The 25,573-nt window shown below is 40.6% G+C and overlaps 1 protein-coding gene and 1 pseudogene across 6 annotated transcripts in view; one reads left to right on the top strand and one right to left on the bottom strand.

Moving 5' to 3' along the window:
* The first annotated feature begins 187 nt into the window (after positions 1 to 187).
* HPS3 (HPS3 biogenesis of lysosomal organelles complex 2 subunit 1) overlaps positions 188 to 25,573 on the top strand; it is a 37,993-nt gene continuing 12,607 nt past the window's right edge. For all 6 annotated transcript variants that reach the window (XR_009054281.1, XR_009054284.1, XR_009054283.1 and 3 more), the window contains exons 1-9: positions 188 to 502; positions 8,060 to 8,551; positions 9,125 to 9,296; positions 9,400 to 9,485; positions 13,795 to 13,987; positions 18,388 to 18,469; positions 20,886 to 21,040; positions 22,677 to 22,785; positions 25,239 to 25,420. Coding sequence is in view for 2 of the 6 variants with exons in the window: in XM_057738610.1 (XP_057594593.1) it covers positions 286 to 502; positions 8,060 to 8,551; positions 9,125 to 9,296; positions 9,400 to 9,485; positions 13,795 to 13,987; positions 18,388 to 18,469; positions 20,886 to 21,040; positions 22,677 to 22,785; positions 25,239 to 25,420 (1,688 nt within the window). In the remaining 4 variants the exon portion in view is untranslated. The remainder of the gene's footprint in view (positions 503 to 8,059; positions 8,552 to 9,124; positions 9,297 to 9,399; positions 9,486 to 13,794; positions 13,988 to 18,387; positions 18,470 to 20,885; positions 21,041 to 22,676; positions 22,786 to 25,238; positions 25,421 to 25,573) is intronic.
* Positions 11,940 to 12,551, bottom strand: LOC130855271 (transcription initiation factor TFIID subunit 10-like; annotated as a pseudogene).

Consider the following 25,573-nt stretch of genomic DNA (forward strand, 5'->3'; position numbering starts at 1 on the left):
CCAAGGCCAAGGGACTATGGGCCCGCGGGGCGCGGCCTTGGGCGGGGCGGGGCGGGGCGGGGCGGGGCGGGCGCGACCCCTCCTCCCACTCCACCCTCGCCGGGTAGCGGCCTCTTTAAGAATCCGAGCCGCAGGCTGGCCCGGCTGGTGTTCACGTGACTTGGCTCCCGGCAATCGCTCGCGGAAGTGGTCCAGCCTCCGCGGCCCGCGCGGGGTCTCCCGGTGCCCCGCGGGGCGGGCTGGCCGGAACGTGCACCGCTGGGCGGTCCTCAGCCGGTTGCCAGGATGGTGCATTTGTACAACCTACACCCGTTCGGGTCGCAGCAGGTGGTGCCCTGCAAGCTGGAGCCCGAGCGCTTCTGCGGCGGGGGACGCGATGCGCTGTTCGTGGCTGCCGGCTGCAAGGTGGAGGCGTTCGCCGTCGCCGGCCAGGAGCTGTGCCAGCCGAGGTGTGCCTTTTCCACGCTGGGCAGGGTGCTGCGCCTCGCCTACAGTGAGGCCGGTGAGTAGCGGCGGGGTCAGGGGGCGCCTGGGCCTCCGATTGCGGCCTCCTTCCTAGAGAACCGACCGACGCCGATAGCTCTCGGTGGGGAAGTACTTCACGCTTTCCGGACGGTCTTGCCGCGTGAGGCGGCTGATGGAAAGGGTGAGCTGTGCGGTTGTCCTAGCAACCACAGGTGAGAGCCCGCCTCTCGTGGGCGAGGGACGCTGATTGTTCCTGCTCTTCTGGCGTCTTCACCGGAAAGGCCATGGGTTGGGTGGCTGTTTTCCACTTGACCTAGACACTTCAAACCAACCCAAATAAACCTTTTTTATTATAGAAAACAAGTACATACAAAAGTAGGGAGAATAGTATCCTGAACTCCCATCTTCAATAATTATGCCAACTCATGGCCAGTCCTTTACTTTGTCGATTTTTGAAAGCTCACGTTACATGCTGATTTTTAAATCTATGCAAATGGAACTTAGGTCTTAGACCCCTTTTCCCCCAAAACAGGGTAACAGCATCCACTACTCTTTTTCCCACCAGAAACGTGAAGCAGTGCCAAGGGGGTACTGCGCGGGTGTATCCCTATTTTAGAAAAATCCAACATTTAAAACTAGGTACTTACTCAGATTACAGAAGAATTAACCAGAGAATTCTTTTAAGTGCCTAATAATACACTTAAAATTTGAATCCTGCTTTTCAAGAAGGGTGTAAAGGTGTAAATTGCAGTATTTAGGGTGGAAAAACCTGTGGCTGAGGTACTTGACTAATGAAGTGGAGAGCATGAACCTGGAGGATTAAGATCTCTGGCTAATCTTACTGTCTGCAACTGATTAGGTGTGAGTTTATAGGAAATTTTGGGTCTCAGTTTCTGTTTGGAAAAAAAAAAAGTTGAATACTAGATCAGTGATTTCCAGACATTGAAATTTTGTGAATTAGCAAAAGACTGTGGGGCTAGCATACACAGTATCTGACTGTTCATTTTATCAAGTAAAGATATATATTTAAAGAAATGAAAAGTCCTACTCTTTACTGTCAACATTATTTATATTGATAATAAGAGAAACACTTAGCTCCAAACATTGGCTGTCTTTGCTTTATGAGCAACTTATACTGTTATTATTTTTCTCTTTAATCAGTGAAGACATCAATAGGGGCCTGCAGGTCCACAGACCAGTTTGAAAACCACTTATTAGATCTGTAAGTTCTCTTTCAGCAGAAGATTCTGATTTTGTTTTTTTATGGTATCATTCTCCTAATCATTTCACAATACCAGTAGTTTTCCCCATTCCACCTCCTTTTTAGACCTAGAAGTTCTCACTTTTAAGAGATCTGTTGAGTGGCTAACTCACCAGTTTCAACATCGGTCTGTGTGTGTGCGCTGGTCGGGAAGAGGCAGATGGACAGACACTGTTTACATGATTTGCCCCATTCTTCCAAATGGACATTTAATCTAGAATTGGAAGTGGCAGGCATTATGTAAACCTCTAGCTTTCTTGCCTATCAGTAGTGGTAATTCTGGAGAATCCTTTGCTCGCATTACTTGTGTATAAGAATCACTTGGGGGAGCTTTAAAAATGGATAAATAAATAAAACCCAATTACTGGACCACTACCTCAGAGAAACAGTGTCAGTTGCCTGGGGTGTGGCCCAGCATTGGGTGAGTCTCGTGTTTAGTCAGGATCGAGAATCACTGACCTAGAGCTATATTGGCTGCTGTAGTAGCATGGTACTGAAGCCTTGAAAAACAAAGATGTTTTTGTAATTCAGTTGGCTGTCTTAAAAAAGTGCAGGAGTCATGTGGTATGGCATTAGCATGAGTCAGATAGCTCAAGAGTAACTTTCAGCTTGGATTTAATTGCCTGGATACAGCTTCTATCAATCCACAGGTAGCAGACTCCTAGCTATGCTAATATCCAGATGCCTCGTCTTACACATCTCAGCTTTTTCTTTTTGGTCTCTTTCCTCCCACTCACAGTAACTTGGACACAGGGATTCCTGCTCTAAGCCCAGTGTCTCCCCCACCCCCACCCTGTCAAAAACAAATCAGGGATTTATATTTACTGTAAATGCTTTGCAGGGTCTCTTACCCAAGCAGAAAACATTTTCAGTTTGCTTTTTTTTTCATCTCTAATTAGCAGGATGCCCATCTCCTTTCATAAAGTTTGGGGGTGTTAGAATGTAGGTCAAAATTTTGAAGGATGGGCCCCTAATATCATCATCAGTAATGGAAATTTAATTTAGGTTTTGTGGGCGAAGGGAGAAAGAGGAGATGTGAGGACTCATTGCTTTTGAGGGAGAAAGACCAGGTGGCCAGTGTTGAGTGCTGTGTGGGGAGCTCTGGTACTGGACACTTGTTTATGGGGTGTCTGGAGATGGTGGGGCAGAGAGGACAAGATCACATGGTCCTCATTGCCTGTCCTTTAGTACAAGTGCATTAAAGAGCCCTAGAATGTCTATTATCTCCCCCCAAGCTCTACCCTCCCTCAACTTTTTTAAAGTCATAAATATTTTGAGTTAGTTTATATTATTTTGGCCTTCTGATATCCATTTTGTCATAGGAGTGCAGCCTTTTCCTTAATCTGGTATTAGTGTTAACCAGATTTATGACCTTGCTGCATAAAAGGAAAAGTTTACATATTTAAAAAAAAAAAGCAATGACTCTCAGCTTAAGGATAAATGTAAGAATGATTTTTTAATTACTTAATGTAGGCAGAAGCTGTTGTAAAATAAGTAAAATAAAGTCCTGGGCACATAAAACTGTCAAAAGTTTAATTTCTTTCTCTTTTAAAGGGCTATAACCTCCACAGAATCCTCTAGACTTATGTCTCCTTTCTAACATTTTGAAAGACAGTGTTATTGGGTTATTGGGGAATGACCAGGGCTTTTCAGCTAGCCAGATCCAGGTTTAAGCCCCAGTGCCATCATTTGTTGGCTGTGTTGCCTTAGGCATGATACTTAGGTTATAAAACAAGTTATTAATTTGAAAACATACAAGACAGCATAGGTACTATCAATAGTTTGCAAATTATATATAAACAGTTGATAGACTTTACCAATGAAATATTTTAGATGTACGAATAGTGTATGAATAAAAAGCTTTTATTATAACCAAATATTCTTAGTTTTAAAATTCATTTAGTAACTTGAATATAATACCAAAGCACTGACAACACAGAAAAATAGAAAAATTGGATGTCATCAAAATTAAAAAGTTTTGTGCATTGAAGGACATTATCAACAGATTGAAAAGGCAAGCCATAGAATGGGAGAACATATTTGCAAAGCATATACATGATAAGGGATTAATATTCAGAATATATAAAGAACCCCTATAACTCAACAACAAAACAACGCAATTCAAAAATGGGCCAAGGATTTGAATAGACATTTCTCCAAGTGGCCAACAGCACATGAAAAGATGCTCAGCATCACTAATCATCATGGAAATGCAAATCAAAACCACGAGATACCACGTCATACCCATTAGGATGGCCGTTATCAAAACGAACGGAAAATACACTGGTAAGTCAAAAATTATCTGCACTCTGGCTGTAGAATTTATTTTAATTAACTTTTAGAAAAGACAAATATATCATTTTTCAACATAATCTTGCTTTTCAATACACTTTGTCCATCTGTCAACAAGCTTTCGTATTCCCTCATTAAAAAATGTTTCAGGGTGAGCTGCGAGCCACGAATGCACCGCTGTCTTCACTTCTTCATCAGAAGTGAATCTTTGTCCTCCTAGGGCTGCTTTCAGGGGACCAAACAGGTAAAAGTCTGATGGAGCAAGATCAGGACTATAGGGAGGATACTTTAACACTTCAAAAGGAAGTAATCCACGACGGACTTAGGTTTCAAAAAGTTTGTGCGAGATAGGTACCAAAACAACTCAGAAGAGTATAAACAGAAGCGTTTGCATATCTGCAAACAAAATTTGGACCGATACTCTAAGGAAGGTGAAAGTTTCTTGAAGAGAATCATTACTGGTGACGAGACATGGATTCATCACCACGAGCCTGAGAGTAAATGGCAGAGTATGGAATGGAAACATCCTGAATTGCTGACCAAGAAAAAGTTCAAAAGTCAACCATCAGCTGGAAAATTGATGCTTACAGTTTTCTGGGATTCTCAAGGGCCATTGTTGGAACATTATCAGCAAAGAGGTTCAACAATCAACAGTGCTCGTTACAGTGAGATGCTTATTGAAGAGCTGAAGCCTAAACTTCGGATTAAATGCAGAGGACTGCTATCCAAGGGCGTTGTGATCTTGCATGACAATGCATGTCTACACACTTCTGCCCACAGAGTTGACACTCTGCAGAAACTTCATTTTGAGGTGTTAAAGCAACCTACCTCTAGTCCTGATCTTGCTCCATCGGAGTTTCACCTGTTTGGTCCCCTGAAAGCAGCCCTGTGAGGACAAAGATTCACTTCTGATGAAGAGGTGAAGACAGCGGTGCATTTGTGGCTTGCAGCGCAGCCTAAAACATTTTTTAATGAGGGAATACGAAAGCTTGTTGACAGATGGACAAAGTGTATTGAAAAGCAAGGAGATTGTGTTGAAAAAATGATGTATTTATCTTTTCTAAAAGTTAAATTCTACAGCCAGAGTACAGATAATTTTTAACTCACCCTCATAGTAAGTGTTGATGAGGATGTGGAGAAATTGGAAGCCTTGTACCTTGGTTGTGGGAGTGTAAAATGATAGAGCTGCTGTAGAAAACAGTATGATGGTTCTTCAAAAAATTCATAGAACTGCTATATGATCCAGCAGTTTCACTTCGGTACATGCACAGAATAATTGAAAGCAGGGACTTGTGCAAATATTTGTATACCAGTGTTCATAGCATTTTTCATTAGAGCCAAGAGGTGGAAGCAGCCCAAATGTTCATTGAGAGATAAACAGAATATAGTATATCCATCCAGCCTTAAGGGATGAAATTCTGACACATGCCACAACACACATGAACCTTGAAAACATTATGCTAAGTGTAATAAGCCTGACACAAAAGGACAAATATTGTATGATTCAGTTTATTAGGTACCTTAGTCAAGTTCAGAGACAAAGTGATACGGTGGTTGCCAGAGTCTGTGTACTCAAGGCACTACTTCTGATTTATTGCAGTGTTCAGTCTAGTTTTCACTTTTGTTCTTAACGCATTTACTTTTGCTTTCAATTTTATGTACCCGAGTTTTGAGTTTAGATCTGCAGATGTGTACACATAGTTTGTATTTATGTATTGCACGTAATCATGCTGTTCAGCATTGATGCTATATTATATAAATAATAAAAGCCATACAGAGGGTAAGGATGGGGAGTTATCATTTAATGGAGTCAGAGTTTTGGGGCAGATGAAAAAGTCTTTTGGAGATGGTGGTAATGGCTGCATAACAGTGTGAATATACTTAATGCCATTGAATTGTACACTTCAGAATGGTAAAAATGATAAATTTTATATTTATTTTACCACAATAAAAAATGTTTTAAAATCTATTTACTAAGGGAGTTCAAGGAAGATGGAGGCCACAAGGCATCTTTCCCTCAACTCCATCAAACTGCTTCCCTGGAACAGAGTGAGCAGAAGTATGGAACCTGCAGGGTATGTTTAGGCATTCCACCAAGGTCTCTGCAGAGAGAACAGGTGCAGGCTCCATCTCTGTGGCGTCTGAGGAGCCAGCATAAGGAGGTTTACCTCTCTCTGGAAGGCTGACTCATTCTGGAGGAGGAGGGAGCCTGGTTAGCCCCCGGAGTGTCTGCAGAAGGGGGCTGCCCCTGCTTGCTTGCTGCATCTGTAAATGGGAAGTTACTGTGCTAACAGCAGCATTTCAATTTCAGTTCATTGGAAAAGGGCTTGTTTACCTAATGACGTTTAGCATATAGTAAGTTCTCTATTTGGAAGAATCCTGACTTATCTCCTCCAACCCACAAAGTTCAAAAGATTAAAAATTTAAATTAAAAAGCCCACTAAAATAGAATATGTAAGAGTGTGTTTAGAAATTTGGAGGATGCAAGAGACTGTTTAAGTAAGTTAGGAAACACAGAAGCCAAGAAGGAAAAGATACATATCTGGTTACATATGGTAAAAGATGCCATACAAAGTCAAACATTAGCAAAGTCAAAAGTCAAACTGTAGACTACCAAGAATGATGTGCTGTTCATGGCCAACAAAGGATTACTGTCACTTTTACCCAGAGAGCTGCTATTCCTTGATAAGAAAAACAAATCAGCCTAATAAAAAAGTGGATAACTTGCAGAAGAATAATTATACATGGCTGAATAAACATGGGATAAGATGGCCAGCTTTATAAGTGGTCTTGAAAATATAAATTATAATAACCATGAGAGTCCATGTTTTCCCCCATCACATCAAGTCAGTACTAGTGAGGGTGTGGGGAAACAGGCCTAGTGGCAACATGAATCTCTGTTACATAATTATGATTGTAATCTGGCAGTATCTATTAAAATAAAAAATGTACCTGCGCTTTGACCTGATAGTCTTACTTTTGAGAATGTATGCCATTGAAACTTACCCCCACTAAATAAATATATAAGTATAGGCCTATTTATTACAGCATAAAGTATAGTGGCAAAAAAAAAGAACCTGGAAATACTTGAATGTAGTAGATCAGTAGGGGAATTGGTGAATAAATTCTGGCACATAATATTTTGGCACAGGATATTTTGCAAATATTGAAAAGGGTATTAGATATCCATGTATCTAACCTGGAGGGGAAGATATATGGGTAATTTTTTGGTGATACGTTGGTACTTTTTTAAGGTTGCAGATTGTTAAATGTATTTCGTGTGATTCCATTTTGGTAAAAACCAAAATGACAAACTACCACTCTGATCCACATGCATGCGAAAGAAAGGTTTAGAAGGACACAGGTTTAGGCTGTGCGCATTAACGTCGTCTGCTCACGGATCGCACTGCCGAGGAGAGACCGTTATGTTTTTCATTTTGCACCCCTTTATCACTTTGACTTCTCACAACCAAGAGAAATTCCAGAATTACTTTGTAATTAAAAAAAATCTAAGAAAGTCAACAATCAAGGGAAAATTAACTTGGATTGAAATTTTATTTAATATGTACAGCTTTATCCTATTTCTCAGAGTTGACATGAAGATATGACTTTTGTGGTAAAGGGCGGGGTTGTAGTATAAGTTCTGCTAACCTCTTAAGAGTTCCTTAATTTATACCTCATTTTAACATCACCCCAACATCAAACTCTTTCTGTCAGGAAAATTTTGTTAGACCTGTAGATTCAGAGCTACAACAACACTTAAAACTATTATAGGGATAAATTGTAGAATTTCTCTGTAAGCTACATGAATAATTAGTAGGTTATCTTAAGACATTAAAATGGGCCAAGATTGTATTTCAGAACCTAAATGCCTATTGTCAGTTAAAAATGCACTTAAGATCCTATTACTTAGAGTTTTGTTCTAATCAATCTTTAATTCAACTATTCACATTAGGATTCAGTTATAGTTCCCTTTCATGGTGCAAGGTAAGTGGTTTTTTCCAATTACAAATTCTAAGTATAATCTTATTTTCTTCTCAGGAGACTATTTGGTAACAATTGAAGAGAAAAACAAAGCTACGTTTCTACGTGCTTATGTGAACTGGAGAAGTAAAAGGACTGAAAACTCCCGAGTGTGTATCCGAATGGTTGGACATGACGTGGAAGCACCCTTGAGCGAAACCTTCAGAGACCAGATGTCTATTGTGGAAATGCCGCTTTCTGAGGCCCCCCTGTGCATTTCCTGTTGCCCTGTGAAAGGAGACCTTCTTGTTGGCTGCACAAATAAGTTAGTCTTATTTAGTTTGAAGTATCAGATCATTAATGAAGAATTTTCAATATTGGACTTTGAACGTTCTTTAATCATCCACATAGATAATATCACCCCTGTTGAAATTTCTTTTTGTATTGGATATGTCGCTGTCATGTCAGACTTAGAAGTCTTAATCCTAAAACTGGAGTCAGGCCCCAAAAATGGAGAGAGTCTTAACCACCATCCACCTAAGACCAACAATCTAGGGAAACGGGCCAAAGGTAAATTATGAATTTAGCTTTCTTTCTTGTTTTGGGTGTAGAGAAAACCCTTATTTCTGGCAATCTCTGAAAAGCTCTAGTATGTATATTGCAAGCCACATTATTTATAGATTTAGTTCCTAATACACACGATTTGGATTTATGATCTGGCTGCCCATATCTTATTCCGTAGCTTGTAGATGTATTTCAACATATATTTATCATGAGAAATAATGAAACAGCTGCTGCTTGATGAGGAGTTTCTAGTCCCAGTCCTCACTAGCTGAATGACCTTGGATTAGGATTACCATCTCTGAGTTTCAATTTCCTTATGTATAAAATGGGGAATGTTGATAATATCCCGTTGTACCTTATCAGTTGTGAGGAATAAATGAGCAAGTGCTAAGACTTTTTAAAACCATAGTGCTTTATAAATGTGTGAGATATGTGTGCATAGATTACTATATAACACCATAGTGCTTTATAAATACGTGAGATGTGTGTTTAGCTAGTGGGGGGATATTGTGAAATCTAATTTGCACTGGAGGTGTACTTGGAGTTATTAAATGATTTTCTTCAATTTTATTTTTTAAGGCATCAGTAATGAAACTTTGCAGCTTGAGTCAGATGATTTTGTTATCTGCCAAAAGCCCATGGAACTTCTTGGTGAAAAAAGCCAACAGTCTGGAATATGTGTTACACTGGAGTCCACGGGATTAGCTGATGAAAAAATAAAATATTTCCATGTTCAGCACCTGCTCTATAGGTATTAGAAAGCTTTTTATGGACCAACATTTAATATATATTTACCTGCTTATAGTACATGGAAATTAGATCTCTCCCCCTCTCTCTCTCCTTTAAACTCACAGACGTTTTGCTCCTGATATTTCATTCTATGTCTTGTCTGATGACGTCAAGTTGCATTCACTTCAGCTGCTACCCATTTACCAAACAGGTAAGTACGACAGTGCTACAGTGCAATGAGATGAAAATGCTCTGGACCCGGAGTGGAGCACGATGTGAGTAACAGGTTAGGTTTTTCTACTGAGTCTCGCTGTGGCCTTGGGCAGATTCCTTAGCAAATAACAATAAGCACTCGAAAGGTAAGTCGTGACTGCTGGGAGAAGCCGTGGAGAGGACGTGACTGACAAAGCCCATTTTCCTTTTTGAAGTGGTCAGTAGGCCCCGAGAGGGAAATTGGAGCCCTGTTATAGCTGAGGTTCATCTGGGTTCCAGCTGGGTCATTTGGCAGAGCTGCTTATGATGGCCTTGTGAGCCAGGTGGGAAGATGTGGACTGAATGGAAATCCACTTAGAGCAGTGGTTTTCAACCTTGCTGCACATTGGCCTTACTTGGATGCTTTTAAAAATACTGATGCCCCAGTCTCAATATGCTGAAGATTCTGACTTAACTGGTCAACTGATGCCTGGGCATCGGTTTTGTTTTGTTTTGTTTTTTTTTAAATTTTTGACCGCACTGCGCGGCATATGGGATCTTAGTTTCCCAACCAGAGATTAAACCCGCACCTCCTGAAGTGGAAGTGCAGAGTCTTAACCACTGGACCGCTAGGGAAGTCCCAGGGCATCAGTAATTTTTAAAACCTCCCCAGAACATAATGGGCAATTGAGATTAAGAATCACTATTAAGTTCTGTACTTAGTCCTGGCCTGCTTAACGTCTTTAGGTGTTGCCTAGGGAAAGATAAATATTATTCTGATTAAATGTGTTTATAACCTTCATTTATTTTTTTCTTTCCTCTAGTAAACATTTACTGAATACCTACTATGTTGGATGTTGTGCTGAATACTAGGGAACCAGTAATGAGCAAAAGTAGGCAAAGTACTTGTACTCAGGGAGCCTGTTGTTCGTGGGGGGAGACAGACATGAATGGAATGATCACAAGGAGTGTACAATTACACTGACCGGAGTGCTCTGTGAGAGAGGAATCCTGCCTTGAGAGTGTATAACAAAAGCGCCTGACCTCATCCTGGGGTCAGGGAAGGCTTCCTGAGAAAGAGGATCTGCAGAGTGAAAGGGGGCTGCTCTGGGGATAGGGTTGGTACAGAGGAAGCAGCGAAGGCATTGTGGCCGAGGGAGGATCTTTGCTTGAGGAACTGAGAGAAGCAAGGGAAAGGGAGGTTTAACACAAGGCAGGAGACCAGAGGGCCTACAGCCGTTTTAGAGGGTTAGCTCTTTATCCAGGGGTTTCCCGCAGCACCTGGAACAAAAGCCCAAATCCTTTCCATGGCCTCCGTGACCCTGACTCTGAGCTCTTCTTGTCCCACTCACACTCTTACAATTCTCCATCCATGTGGCTTTTCTCTGTTCCTCAGATACACCAAGTTCACTCTTGTCTAAGACCTGTTATTTACTCTTCCAGTGCTTAGAACGTACCTCTCAGAGCGTGCGTGACTTGGTGTCTTCCAGTTCTTTAAGTCACAGCTCAAGTATCACTTCGCCACAGAGAACTGCCCTGACTTCCCAATTTCAACTGTCCCCTCTCCACATACTGCAAAGTTTGTTTATTCGCCACCCCAATCCCCCTTACTAGAATGAATGCAGTTACTTTGTCTTGTGCACTGTGGTATCCCCAGAACCTGGAACAGTGGCACGTAGTAGGTGTCTGATGGATGTTTACTTAATGGACAAATGAGGCGATGGGTAGTGCACATATGAGTGAGGCCCTGATGGATGAGTATAATTTTTAGAAGATGGATATTTTGGTAAGATATTGCGTAAAGGGAACCAACATGTGCAAGGTGTAAAACCATCATGTGTGTTTGGAAATTAGCGAGCAGCTCTCTCTAACCAGAGCACAGATGTGTGTAGGAAAGAAGAGGAAGTAGAAACTGGCCAATTGTGGAAAGTACAGTAATTGAACTTTATTCTGTTATTAATGGGTGTCCTTGAAGGGTATCAATCAGAGCTATATGTTTTATTTTTCTTTTATTTTTTAAAAATAAATTTATGTATGTATTTATTTATTTATTGTCTGCATCTTTGTTGCTGCATGGGCTTTCTCTAGTTGGGGTGATAGGAGGCTGCTCCTTGTGGTTCGCAGGCTTCTCATTGCAGTGGCTTCTCGTGTTGCAGGGGGCTCTAGGCACGTGGGCTTCAGTAGTTGTAGCATGTGGACTCAGTAGTTGTGGCTCCCAGGCTCAAGAGCGCAGGCTCAGTAGTTGTGGAGCAGGGGCTTACTTGCTCCGTGGCATGTGGGATATTCCCAGACCAGGGATCGAACCTGTGTCCCCTGCATCAGCAGGCAGATTCTTAACCACTGCACCACCAGGGAAATACAGAGCTGTATGTTTTTTAAAAACACTTTTTTTTTGCCTGTCACAATACAGTTTATTATGAAAACAGGATGGTGTGGGGCCAAGGGACAGACAAGTACATTTAGATCGGGTGGCTCAGGTGAAGTGGTGCGGCTTCTTCACATTGATGCCGTACTCACTAAGGGCAGGGCTCAAGTCCTGCATGGTTAGCGTGTGCTTGTGGTCCTTGCTTTTGCATCGGGAGCTGCCAGAGGCTGTGCCCTTCATTTTGCTGTGGTGTAGGGCATGGTTGGCAATATCTGAGGACGAATTTCTGGGCAGCTAGGGAGATGAGCCGAATTATGCATGGGTCCAAGCCCTCAAAGCCAGCATGGGTCAGGTAGTCACCAGTCACAGCATCGGGGATCGTGGGCATGTAATCCTCCAGCTGCATCAGGAAGTCCGCCAGAGCCGCGTTGGACACCACTGGCTTCACATCTCTGTTGGCGGTGCTTGGCAGTGCGTAAACCTTCCGGGGGCGCTGCGCCACCTGCTGTCTCCGGAGCCACCCGGAGCTGCTCAGTCGGCTCCTGTGCCCCCTGCCGCGGCTCCAGCCCGAGACCCCCAAGCTGTCCTCGAGGGGCTGGCCTTGTTCTCAGCGGTGCTGCGGGCAGCATGGCAGGGCCGAGACCGCGGGCCCGGCCCCGCGCCTGAAGCGGTAGTGGCCGGCGCCACCTCAGGGTCAGCACAGGAGCCACTGCAGCTCATCAGGCCGGTGGGAGAAGCAGCAAACCAAAACTACTTTGATTATGAAAAATTTCAAGCACGCAGATGTAGAGAAAATAGTACAAAGACCCCCATGGACCCATAACACAGCTTCAACAGTGTTACCCCATACCCATCCCCTCCCCATGCCAGATTTGGATGCAAACCCAAGAGCTTATACCATTTCATCTATAAATATTTCAGCATGTATTTCTAAAAGAAAAAGATTTTTATTTAAACAAACCCCAAATGTCATTTCACATTTAAAAAAAACAAAGGCTTGATATCATCAAATACCCATCAGTTGTTCAAATTTCTCTGATTGTCTAAAAAATTTTTTCTACAGTTTGTTTGAATCAGATTCCAAGTAAGGTTCATACATTTCAGTTGGTTCCAATATCTTCTACATCTCTTTTAATATGTAGGCTCTGCCTTCCCCTCTTTCTGTTTTCTTTGCAATTTAGTTAGCAAGAAACTAGACTATTACTGCAGAATTTCCCACAATCTGAATTTTGCTGATTGACTCTGCACAGTGTCATTTAAGATGTTTCTGTATCCCTTGTATTTCCCTGAGATCTATAGCTACATTGTTCAATCTGGTAGCCATTAGTCGCATGTTGCAGTTAAGCACTTTGAAATGTGACTAGTCTAAATTAAGATATGCTATGTGTAAAAGTCACACTAGGTCTTAAAGACCTAGTACAACAGAAAAGAATATAAAATATCTCATTAATTTTTTATTGATTACTTATTAAAATGATACTATTTTAGATACATTGAGGTAATGCAATATATTTTTTAAATTCTGTTGGTTTTTATTTTCTAAAAAGTGATTACTAGAAAACTTTAAATTGCATATATGGCTCCCATTGTACTTCTGTTGACAGTGCTGGTCTAGACAGGCTTGATCAGATGATGGTAGCCATCATGATTTTTTTTGTTTGTTTCGGCAGCACAAGTAGCGTTGAGTTCTCTTGGAAGGTACATAGTATCAGGTTGGTTCTTTTTGTGATGTTAACAACCATTGTTGATGATGACCTAGATCTGTTAATTTATTAAGGGTTTCAAAATGATGATATTCTAATTATATCACTCCTTTTTCAGTTTTTACTGGCATTCTTATATAAAGAGCAACTTATAAGCAACGCTGGTTATTCATTTATAGACTTTTTTACATGGATAAGTCAAAATATTGGTTCCCTTTATTTACTGGTTTCATGGGGTTTTTTGTTTGTTTTTCTCACAGGGTCTCTTACTTCTGATAGAAAAAATTCATCTCAGGATAAACAGTTGCTGAGTCTCTTTTGTTTTTTCTCACTACCTCACGTGGGCTATCTGTACATGGTTGTCAAATCTGTTGAATTAATGTCAGTCTACCAATATCCCGAGAAGTCTCAGCAGGCGGTGCTCACACCACAATTTTTGCATGTCATCACAAGGTATGTTCCAGTCACTTGCTGGTTTTTGTGTCACTTATTTTTCTGTAAATTCTTGAGGTGCTTTCTAAATCTGAAAATGAAAGTTATGTGAACCAGTGTATAGCACTGTAAATTAATGATATATAACAGTTGGAGGGGGGTTATTCTTTTTTTAATGGCCCATACCTGCCTTTTCAGCATCATAGATGTAGGTTCTGGTTTTGCCTTTGTTTTGTTTTCTTAGACTGCATGGGGATCATTCTAAGGAAGTATAAGGTTCTTCATGAGGGAAGATTTTCATAAGGAATTCTAATGAAAAATCAGTGGGACTAGTCAGGGCCTCTCTTTAGTTTTGTTTTAGATTTCCTAATTTTTTTTTTCACTGCTGTCATATATTTTCTGTATGGGTTGAGTTAATTGATAGTGGTTTAGGACTGTAAAGAGGCCAGAAAGACTACCTGATTCTACCCTCTGAGTAGTGTAGATGGGGAAAGAGTCCAGAGGTTGGGGGTGGTCAAAGTCATGTGGCTAACTGGTGGCACATATCTTCTGAGTTGCCTTACCCTAGTAAGCTGGAATGTAAACTGGGTTCCTGAGCAGAACTATAATCTCATTTCCTTTTATCTCAGCAGTAAGTGATACTTGTGGTTTTATTTCCTGTTTTTTTTGAGTTTAGGTTATAGGCAAAGCACTGCATTCAGCCCTCTGGCCAGCCAACCGTGAGTAAGGCACACCATCTGCTTTCTGAAGCAACAACATAAGAGAGGGCCAGAGACATGCAAGGGACACAAACACTAGGAGATTAGTGAAAAATGTCTTACGACTTTGTGAAAGTGGTGTAGGCTGTGGGAGGAGGGAAATTACTTCTGGCTGAGTCACATGGGCAAGGTATTTATTTATTTGTTTATTTATTTATTTAATTGGCTGTGTTGGGTCTTTTTTGCTGTGCACAGGCTTTCTTTAGTTGAGGTGAATGGGGGCTACTCTTCATTGTGGTATGCGGGCTCCTCATTGCCATGGCTTGTTGTGGAGCACGGGCTCTAGGCGCGTGGGCTTCAGTAGTTGCAGCACATGGGCTCAATAGTTATGGTGCATGGGCTTAGTTGCTCCTCGGCATGTGGGATCTTCCTGGAGCAGGGATCGAACCCGTGTCCCCTGCATTAGCAGGCGGATTCTTAACCACTGCGCCACCTAGGAAGCCCCACAGGCAAGGTTTTTGTGTTTGAAGTGAGGCCCGAAAGCTAGTAAGAATTTGGCAGCTAGAGATTGGAAGAGAAGGACATTATAGAGGGAAAGCTATAAACAAAGCTAACAAAGCTATGTCCAAGAGCTTCCAATAATTAATTGCATAGGACAGTGATTTTTTTTTTCCAACTGAGTGGTAGTATCAGAATCTTCAGCAGGTGCTGGAGTATATTTCACACAGCACAGGACCCACCTGGAGATTCTGACACCCACTCCTAGCGGGGGTGCTCCCCTCTCTTCCCACTCCCTGGTGTAGGGGGAAATGCTATTGTGTGTTCCTTAAATGAACAGTGTGGACGTAGCTAGTCTTTTCAATTTCCAGAGTGTTGTGTAGTGATGTCCTTTATGTGTAATGGAGCTGAAACATAGAGAAGTGCGGAAAATAATGCTTGAGAGAGACTAAGGAATTTGAGATTTTTGACCTAAGAAAGTGATTTGAATAGAGCATTGCTTTAGAAGAATGAATGGTAGCCGCTGTGGAGGATGACTTGAACAGAGACAGTGAGCTATTGGGTAATGGATAAGGATAATGAACAGTAAAGATAATGAGGGGGTGTATCAGGGCAGGGTTGTAGCAGTGAGAAGAGAAGGAAGCATGAATGGGAGAGCATTACAAGACTTGATGTCTGGTGGGATACGGGGAATGGAGGAGACATCAGAAAACCCACCAGTTTTAAGCCTGCTTTTATGAAAGAATGGAGGCTGCAGTGGTGTGGGGTGAAAGAATAGTTTGGTTTAGACACTGGAGTTTCAGGTGCTTAGGGAATATCAAGAGGAAATGTTGATAAGTTTTTGGGCACATAGAACTGAAGATTAGGGAAAAGAGGAAAGCTTAGATATTTTTATTACCAACAAAAAACAGTTCGTTATCAGAGTAATGATCATGACCTCAAAAGTAGTTGGAGAGCTAAACTGGTGAAAGTCATGTTTAGACAGCGAGGGGAAGAAGAGAAGGGTCTGTAAAGAAACTGAAGAACCTAGGAAACTAAAGTTTCTCAGAAACCAAGGAAAAATTAGAGGGAGAAAGAAGAAAATATTAATTTCTGTCCCAAAATATTTATACAAAAGACTGTCTTTTATCCATCTGATTGCATAAATATCCAGGACACTGGGGATTTAATGAGCGGACCCTCTGAATGCCCCTCAGAGTAGAAGTCATGAACTAGTGTGGAATGTAGAGTCTCCAAAACATAATATTGTGAGGACTTGAAGAGAATTAAAATCTGTGGGTTTTGCCTGCTTCCCGGTGGGAAATTCTTGAATCTTTTCTTAATATTAGCACCAAAAGGTACTCTGACATCATTAACCTGACAATGGAAACATTATACATTAGAAAAGCAGTTGTTATATGTAAATTCAGGTTCTTAATAAAGATCCCCACCCCTATATTTAAAATCCTGTATTGTTGAACTCATTTTTACATATGTTTAATTTTACCCAATAGATGTGCATTTTAGAAATATCTTGATCCATAAGTTTGTCCTGGAAAGTTTCTTGAAGAATGGTGTGTTTATGTACCCCCAAAAAAAAGGAACAAAAAATTTTTTAAAAGACTCAAAGAACAATATAAAATCATGTAGTGAAGGGTCATCCTTGTAAACATACATAAATCGGAAAGCCTCCCATAATCTGCCTTCTCAGAGTCAACCATGTCAACACTTGGTATGTGTTCATCCAAGTTTTTTTTTAAAGAATACATATACAACTGTGGTTTGTTTTTTACAGAAGTAGATCATATGATGTCCACTTTTCAGCAACTTGCTGCTTTACTTAGCAGCGTATCCTGGGTGTCTTTCCAGGCCAGCACGCTTCAGTTCACTTTATTCTTCTCTTATACTGCTGCTTAGTATTCCAGCGATAGCTAATAGCTGGATTGATGTCGCTGGAGGTGAGTCAGAGGATGCAACGTTTTTATCTGTAGAACCTAAAGGTCATCTTGTCATTCTGGCCCCACTGCAGCTGCTTCTTTTGGTTCTCAGTATCTCAGAGTCCCTTCCATTCAGTTTCCTTCATGAGGGTGCTCTCTACTCCAGATTTCTAAGCAGTGGCGCTACCGTCGCAGCTATTGTCATGACTCCAGAGGCCACATCTAGAGGTCTGTGGACATGGACAGAGTTGACAGTGGGCTGAGACCAAAGCAGAAGCCCCAGCAAAGAGGAGAGTCCTGACTGATGCCTCTACATTGTGCCAAGTCTCACAACTGTGAAAATGTCAGAATGACTCTCTTGTTAAAGAAGAATTTCTTTTATTTTAAGGTTATTGTTAGATTTGCTTTAGTACTTCATTTTTTTTTATTTCAATAGAGTTCATTTTTACTTCTCTCACTTTCTAATTTGTTTTAAGAAATCGTTCCTGGGAACCATGACAAGATGGGTTTTGTAGCGGTTTCTAAGTTAACCGTTGATGGTTTTTAATGTCAGTGTTGGAGCGTTGACTTATCCACCAGTCTCCAGGCACTTACTGTGCAGTCTCTAGGTTGCTTTGCTGTGCAGACGTAGCCTGAGGTTGGTTATGGAAAGAGCTAGAGGTGTGTGAAGAGTGAGGAGAGGTGGGGTCTAATTTGACTCCATTCTCCAGAGAGGACTTGGGCCAGTCATGTACCTTGCAAGCCCTAATCTTTAAAAACAAGCTGCTGGACTAGGTAATTCTGAAGATTCCTTCAGGCAGTCTCTGATTTTCTCTTCTACCATTGGATTTGGGTTTGTGTAATGTAAGTGTGTTGCTCAGCATAATCCAAGCTCCATTTCATCCCGAGATAATAATCAGGAAACTTGAGTTTTAACCTTGGCTTTAATAGTCAACTCTTTGTACTTTTGGCAGATCCCAGGGCCATCATTTTGTCTATAAAATGAGGGTATTGACCCAGATCCATGGTTCTTAACTAGGAGTGTACATCACACAAGGAGCTTTGTCAGAATATGCATGTTCAACCCCTAGAGATTATGATTTAGGTAGAAGTGAGGTGGGGACCAGTTATGTATTTAAAAAATACTCCATAGGGTTTCTGAGGCACTCTCCTCGTTAATAGGAAGCAGCCTAACTTGTCAGCATTTGACACATGCTTGGGTCTTCCCCGGCCCCTGCTGTTGCTCTGTGCTCCTGTGAGATCCTCCCAACAGTGGGCGCGTTGGTTCCTGGCCTCCACTTTGCTCAGCGGCCTCTCTCCTCTTCCTCAGTAACAACCTGCAGTGTTACACAGTGCGGTGCAGTGCGGCAGCCGCTCGGGAGGAGGACCCGTATGTGGACACCACCCTGAAGGTTAGAGCTGGTGTATGACAGTGCACCCTAAAGATCACGTATGAGTGCTTGCAAATTTGCTCTTTGCATCTAAGCTTGGCAAACATTAAAGTCTTGTTTTTTCAGTTAGAACGTTTGGATATAAAATGATAAGCATTTTGTGATTCATGGTTAGATGGTAATTTTTAAGATTCCTTTGAAAACATTTTACTCAGAATTTAGATATAATGCATAGTTTTAAAGATTTGTTCAAGAATATATATATATAGTGTAACTTCAGAGAGAGCACTTCACAACTATAGTATACTAGAATTTTATTCTTTTTTTAATAGAAGTATTGGTGGCAATTGTATAGAACTGTTAAAACAGTGCAGAAATCAGTGTATTCAAGAGCACAAAAGTGAATACAGTGCATTCAAATGATTTATTTATACTGATATCAAATATGCCTTTAATTCTTGCATCATTTTACAAAGCCTTCAACAACTTTTCTGTATTTCTGTAGTTTTGATCTAGTGTTAGTGGGCATTCTAGGTCAATAACCTGGTTTTTAGTCAGAAGTAATATGCTTAGTCTCTGAAAAGCTCCTGACCACAGTTTTATGATGAAGTTCTCTCTTTTCTAACCTTGGATTTCTGTTCTCAGAAATACACTGGTCATTTGCATCGCAGTCACTTTGTGCAGCTTTGCCTCTGAAGCATAAGCTATTGGAATTAGTGTTCGTTGTGTGTATCTGTGCTTCAGGGAACCCTCAAATTTTGATGGCCTCTGTTTCACACAGTAATGTCCATCTGGCACCTGGGATGCCTTTTTCTGGAAAAATAAGTGTTCAGTAATGATGGATGATGATGTGTAGTGCTTAATGTGTCTGAGGTACCCTTCCACTATCACTGTCACCCAAATTATGATATGTGCTGGCGTTTCCTGGAAATTGCGATCCGAATCCTCTTTTTTTGCTATTGGATGCCTATCACTTTCTCCTACTGACCAGGCTTGCTTACTGCCTACCTTCAGCCTCTTGGGAAACCAGAATCACAGCTTTTGCCTGTCTTTATGTCTGTGTTTAAGATACACACATAGCCTTTTCAAGAGATTATTTTAAAAATAAAGGTTTTGTCCCTAGTAAAAATGGCAAGGTGACAGATTCTTTGTCTCTTGCTTCTTCTCGTCCCACCCCATCTTGCCTTATTTTTTGTTTTAAGCCTCAGAGACACATAGGCTTGTGTAGGTTATGATAGTGGAGTGAGGAGTACATAACAGATTGAGGTAGGATCAGTCTGCATTTGAAAATAAGTCATGATTCCAGGCCTTCTCAGAGTCTCATGAAACCAGTGGGAAGGAACACAGAAGAGAGGAAGGGAGAGAAGAGGAGAGATGGGCAGCTGGTGGGGGACGTTGCCACTGAGGCCAGTCCTCCTGAAGGTGGCTGAGGAAAGGATGGTGACGATCACACCTCCTGGCTCCCTCTTTCCTGCAGTCCCACCATCCTGAAATCCTAGATGCCCCTGAACAAGCATACAATAATTTTGCTCTCTAGCTGACTCAGGCTTTGGGAGCTATGGTGTCTGAGAAAGATTTCACAACCTTAGCGTCAAGGCCAAAGTGCACGCGATCTTTATTTTAATCTCTGAGATTCTGGCTCAGCATCACCAGGCCACTTTAACTATTCTTAGAAATGGCAAAAACATATTGGAGGTTTTCCTCCACACACTTTGCACAAAAGGGGCAATGAAGATGACCTCAGAATCAAAACAGCATTAATAGAGGAAAGGGGGAGGGCTGGCAGCATCATTTTGTGAGTCTCAGAAAGAGCTCTTCCATTAGCTGTCTTATCCATTCTACTTGGGTGAATGGTCCCTTATAGGGACGGGAGCCTGTCTCCTGGTCCAGGGTTTCCTCCAGTTTGCCTGACATTGTTAGCTGTTCCAGGCAGTGTTCACAGAGCTAACAGAGGCCGTCGGAACATGCAAGTGTTTCAGCCACACCCATCCTCTAAGAAACCATTTTATGTTCTCTACCTGCAGTAGGATGTCCTTTTATAGTGTCTGATTTTTGCCTAAAGAACCCTCTTGAATGTACTCTGAGCCAGCCCACTGTTGGTGGGAAATTCCCTGGGTGGCAGGTAACCAGCCCAGGGCTGGGTTCCTGGAGGTTCTCTGTAAGGCAGAGAGTTCCCACAGCTGTGAAAGGGCCTGAGGTGCACTGCTCTCTGTTTTCATTGAATCAGCCAGCAGATACTAAGTAGCGCTTTGGCAGACACATGGACAAGACAGTTGGTTACATAGTTTAGATAGGATAACCTCTTGCTCTGATAAGAATTGGGATTTGCATTATTGGGGGTGGGGAAGGAGAGAGTGTATCAAATAGATTGATTTTTGAAGGTTAAAGTTCCTGTACTTTATTCCTTGGCTAAATTTGTGATTTTTTTCCTTATTAGGCTTGCCCACCTGTCAGTATGGATGTCTGCGCTTTAAGAATACAGCTTTTCATAGGCTTGAAAGCCATCTGTCACTTTAAAAACCACATCATACTTCTGACCAAGGCAGACCCTGAAACTATTCCAGAGAGAAGAGAGTCACCCAAGAGGGTTCTGTAAGCATCCCCTCACCCCCAGACATTCCTGCCAAAGTTTCTGGAATGAATTATTACTGGCATATTTTGTGTACATCTTCATTGATGTTTTTTATTATTATTTTATTATTATTATTTTTTTTTTGGGGGGTACACCAGGTTCAATCAACTGTTTTTATACACATATCCCCATATTCCCTCCCTTCCTTGACGCCCCCCCCTCGAGTCTGATGTTTTTTAAAATCAAAACTTTGAATGATCTTTGGCTTTTCTAGGTGTTTTTTTTCTAGAGTAAGAAAAGGTTCTAATGATTTCCATAATATCCTTTATAATTGATCTTGAACTTTTAGAAGAAAATGAAGTATAAAATTATTTCAGTAAATATCTGTGGTATTTTAGATAAGAAGTTAAAGGACATGCCTTTCTGCATAATTAACGAGTAAGACAGAGCCTCTTATGCTAATCCAAACTAAAAGACAGAGCCTCTAATCCAAACTAAAAGACAGAGCCTCTAATCCAAACTAAAAGGCCCTTTATTATTTTTCTCCTTTGACCTTTCAGTGGCTACATTTTTATCCAAAGATTATTTTCTGGTATTTTAACTCAAAAGAAATTAACCATGAATTTCTTACCTTAAAGCACATTCATGATGTATAGATTATGTGTTAATCTACCTTAAAATTAAAATGCATTATTCTAATCTCAGGCTGACACTTCGGTTTTCTGCTTTCACATTGTTTGGAATAGAATGCTTATTAATTCCAGAGTAGTTATGCTTCTATTCGATGTTTTCTATACTGTGAACTTATTGGTAGGGAATGAAATCTAATTTGAACATTCCTCTATGGAAAATTTAACTAGGAAAGAAATCTGTTTTGGAAAGGGGAGGAACATAGAGTGTATTTCAAGTCAAACTTTGTTTTCCATTTTTAACATGTTTCTGCTTTTTTGAATTATTTGTGCCAGTGCTTTGTTCTAACAACAGGAATAACCAGGTTGCCTTGGGTAACTGGTCACTTAGAATGTGCACAAAGTGGTCTGAGACTGACTGATCCTAAAAGCTTTCTGGCGAGAGGAAAAATAATTTGTAATCTCACACATTTGACATCTTAAAAGTATTGTATTTTTTTAAAGATTTTTTTAAAAAATTCTAATTTATTTGAAAATTCATTTGGTCTAAGGTCTGAATTTTTAAAAATTTGCATATTACTTTTCACTATGCATCACATAGTGAAAGCAAGAGATAAGATAGTGCTTTCAGCAGATGTACAGTTCTATCTTTTACGTTTTCCCAGCAGCCCTGGCCTCGTGAAGGCCCACATGCTGGAGAGAGCCTGGGCACAGACACTTTCACAGTCAAGTCTCTCTTCCTTTTGAGGAGTCTTACCTGTTCTGTGAGCTTATTTCTATTTAAGAATACTTGTGGAATGAATTGGAAGTGATTGGTTTATCAGTCCACAAAGGTGTAGTATGTGAAATGCTGTTAGGCCTACGTCGCATTGTGCACTAATGTTCTCTAAAAATTACCAAAGAAAATACTAAATAAAAATGATATCGTAATTATAATATTTTAGGTATCTAATATTTGCCACTTAAAGTTGCCATTTATTAATAATATGTCTTATCTTACAATTCTTGTCCTTTGTTTTGCTTCTAGTTCTAGAAAAGGTACCATTGGTAATCTCAAAACACCTCCTGTAGCTGAGGCTGGGTGGAATTTATATATTGTGAATACGATCTCACCAGTGCAACTGTACAAAGAAATGGTACTCCTTTCAGACTTCTAATTCTTATTTGTAGAAATTTAGAGTCTAATTGATTCTAATTATCATACATTTAGAATGCCACAGCCAACCAGCTTCCAGGCTCTGTCTGACATTGGAGTGTATGTCTTCACCTTCTTGTTTTCACAGCTCCTGATATTTGAGGAGCCAGGAGAAATTCCCTTCACTAAAATAAGACTTCCTTATTCATAGCCACTCTCCTGTGAGAATATATTAGCCAGTCTAAACATAAATAGCCTTTGACCTTTGCTTTGAACCCTAGCAGAGAGAACCATGAAATGGAGCTGAAAGAAATCTTAGATCATATGTCCCTGTCTCACACTACTTTGAAATATTAGCAGATGGTCCCAGGGAACTGCAGCAGTTGTAGCACTGTCCCGTGAGCATCCTTATTCCTTTTCTAAGAGTGACAACTGCCTACTCATCCCAGATGATTTTCTAAATTCTTTATTTTGAAGTAATTTCAAACCTACAGAAAAGTTGCAAGAACAAGGATAGTATAGGACTTCCCTGGTGGTGCCGGGAACTTGCCAGCCAATGCAGGGGACATGGGTTCGATCCCTGGTCCAGGAGGATCCCACATGCTGCGGAGCAACTAAGCCTGTGCGCCACAACTACTGAGCCCATGCACTGCAACTACTGAAGCCCACATGCCTAGAACCCATGCTCCGCAACAAGAAGAGCCACTGCATTGAGAAGCCCGAGCACTGCAACAAAGAACAGTCCCCGCTCTCCGCAACTAGAGAAAGTCCACATGCAGCAACAGACCCAACACAGCAGCCCACCCCAGCCAAAAGAATAGTACAAAGAAGACCTGTATATTCCCCACACAGATTTACCCATAGTCAACATTATACTCCCTTTGCTTCTCTCTCTCTTTTTTTCTTTTTTGCACTCTTGTACTTTTTAAATGCGCAAACATGCATATTTTCTTCTGGTCCATTGGAAGGTATATTGCAGAGTCATAGCCTAATGCCCCTAAATATTTCAGTGCATATTTCCTAAGAACTAAAATATTTGCTTGTATAACCAAAGTACACACATATGCTTCAGTAAATGTAACAATGACCCAATACTTTATCTAGTCTATGGTTCATATTCCAGTTTTGCCAATTAACTCAATAATGGCCTAGTAGCATTTCCCCCAACTCTGGTCCAGGATCCAGTCTAGCATAAAGTAATGTATTTAGCTGTCATGTCTCTTTAGCCTCCTTTAATCCAGGATATGTTCACAGCCTTTCTTTGTTTTACTTAAAAAATTTTTTTGTTGTTGAAGTATAGTTGATGTATAATATTATAACTTGCAGGTATAAACATAGTGACTCACAATTTTTAAAGGTTATACTCCATTTATAGTTATAAAATATCACTGTATTCCGTGTGTTGTACGATATATTCTTGTAGCTTATTTATTTTATACATAGTAGTTTGTACCTCTTAGTCTCCCTCCCTTATCTTTCCCTTCCCCCACTGGTAACCACTAGTTTGTTCTCTGTATCTGTGAGTCTGTTTCTTTTTTGTTTTATTCACTATCTTCTTGTATTTTTAGATTCCACTATTTGTTTTATAAGACAGTTTTGAAAAATATTCCCCCCATCTTTAAAAAATTTACTTTTTCATTTTATTTCATTTCATTTTATTTCTCATTTCATATCATTTCTCTTGATTAGATTCTGGTTATGTATTCTTCTTCTTGGCCAGAACATTGTGTAGGTGACGTTATATCTTTCTCAGCATTTCATACTAGGAGGTGCAGGATGTTCATTTGCCCTTCACTGGTAATGTTAATTTTGGTCATCAGGTGAAGGTTTTGTCTGATTTGTCCCTGGCGTTTTAATGCTGATAATTTTATCAGCTTTGTCCTGTGTTTTTAGTCTTGCTTAGTTACAGGTCTTAGACTTATCTAGATGATTTGCCTACTGGAGTTTAAAAATACTGATTGACTCAGATTAGCTAGTGATAATTTTTATAAGCCCACTGTGAGTTATAGAAATAGATGTAGCAGAACCCAAATTCATCAATTGAAACTAAGATAAAGGAAGGATAATCTGAATTTGAGAAAGATTTAAATCATAGAACTTAAAAAATTTGTTTTTCGGATATGTTCATTAGCCTTATCAAATTATGATTAAATTATTGCTAAATTAACAGTATTATTAGCATTACAGTATTAATTGTACATTCTCTAATGATTAGTGCTGTTTAACAAGAGAGTATTTTCAATCATGTGTGTGTTAAACTGGCTCATAGATTGTGGGGAAAAGAAAACCACTTTAGCTAGGCCTTAGAATGATAAATAACCACTTTTTATTTTTTAGGATTTAATGTGTTCAGATATGAACTTTATTAAACAGTTGTATAGATATTCTTAAGCACTGGGAAACTTTGGGGAGACGTGTTCAGCAACATTAGCTGCTTGCCCTTTTTTGTGTCAGGTAGACTACAGTAACACGTACAAGACTGCAAAAACCCAGAGCTGCATCCACCTTCTCAGCGAGGCTCATCTGTTAGTGAGAGCTGCCCTGATGGATGCCGGTCAGCTGGAACTTGGAGAAAAAGCAGAGCTTTTGGAAGCATTTAAAGAAAGCTGTGGGCACCTTGGAGACTGCTACAGCAGGTTGGTGATGCTGCTTGGAAACTTGTTAGAGAAGCCATCCTGAGCTTCAGGTGTACCTACTAACTTTTCCACCTCTGGCAGTTACCTGACAAATGGGAGGGCGCACGAGGGGAGGTGGTTTGTTTATTCATTTATTCCACAGCATTTGTTGAG

Source organism: Hippopotamus amphibius, chromosome 6 (assembly GCF_030028045.1).
Source record: "Hippopotamus amphibius kiboko isolate mHipAmp2 chromosome 6, mHipAmp2.hap2, whole genome shotgun sequence".
In the NCBI taxonomy this organism is placed as follows: domain Eukaryota; kingdom Metazoa; phylum Chordata; class Mammalia; order Artiodactyla; family Hippopotamidae; genus Hippopotamus; species Hippopotamus amphibius.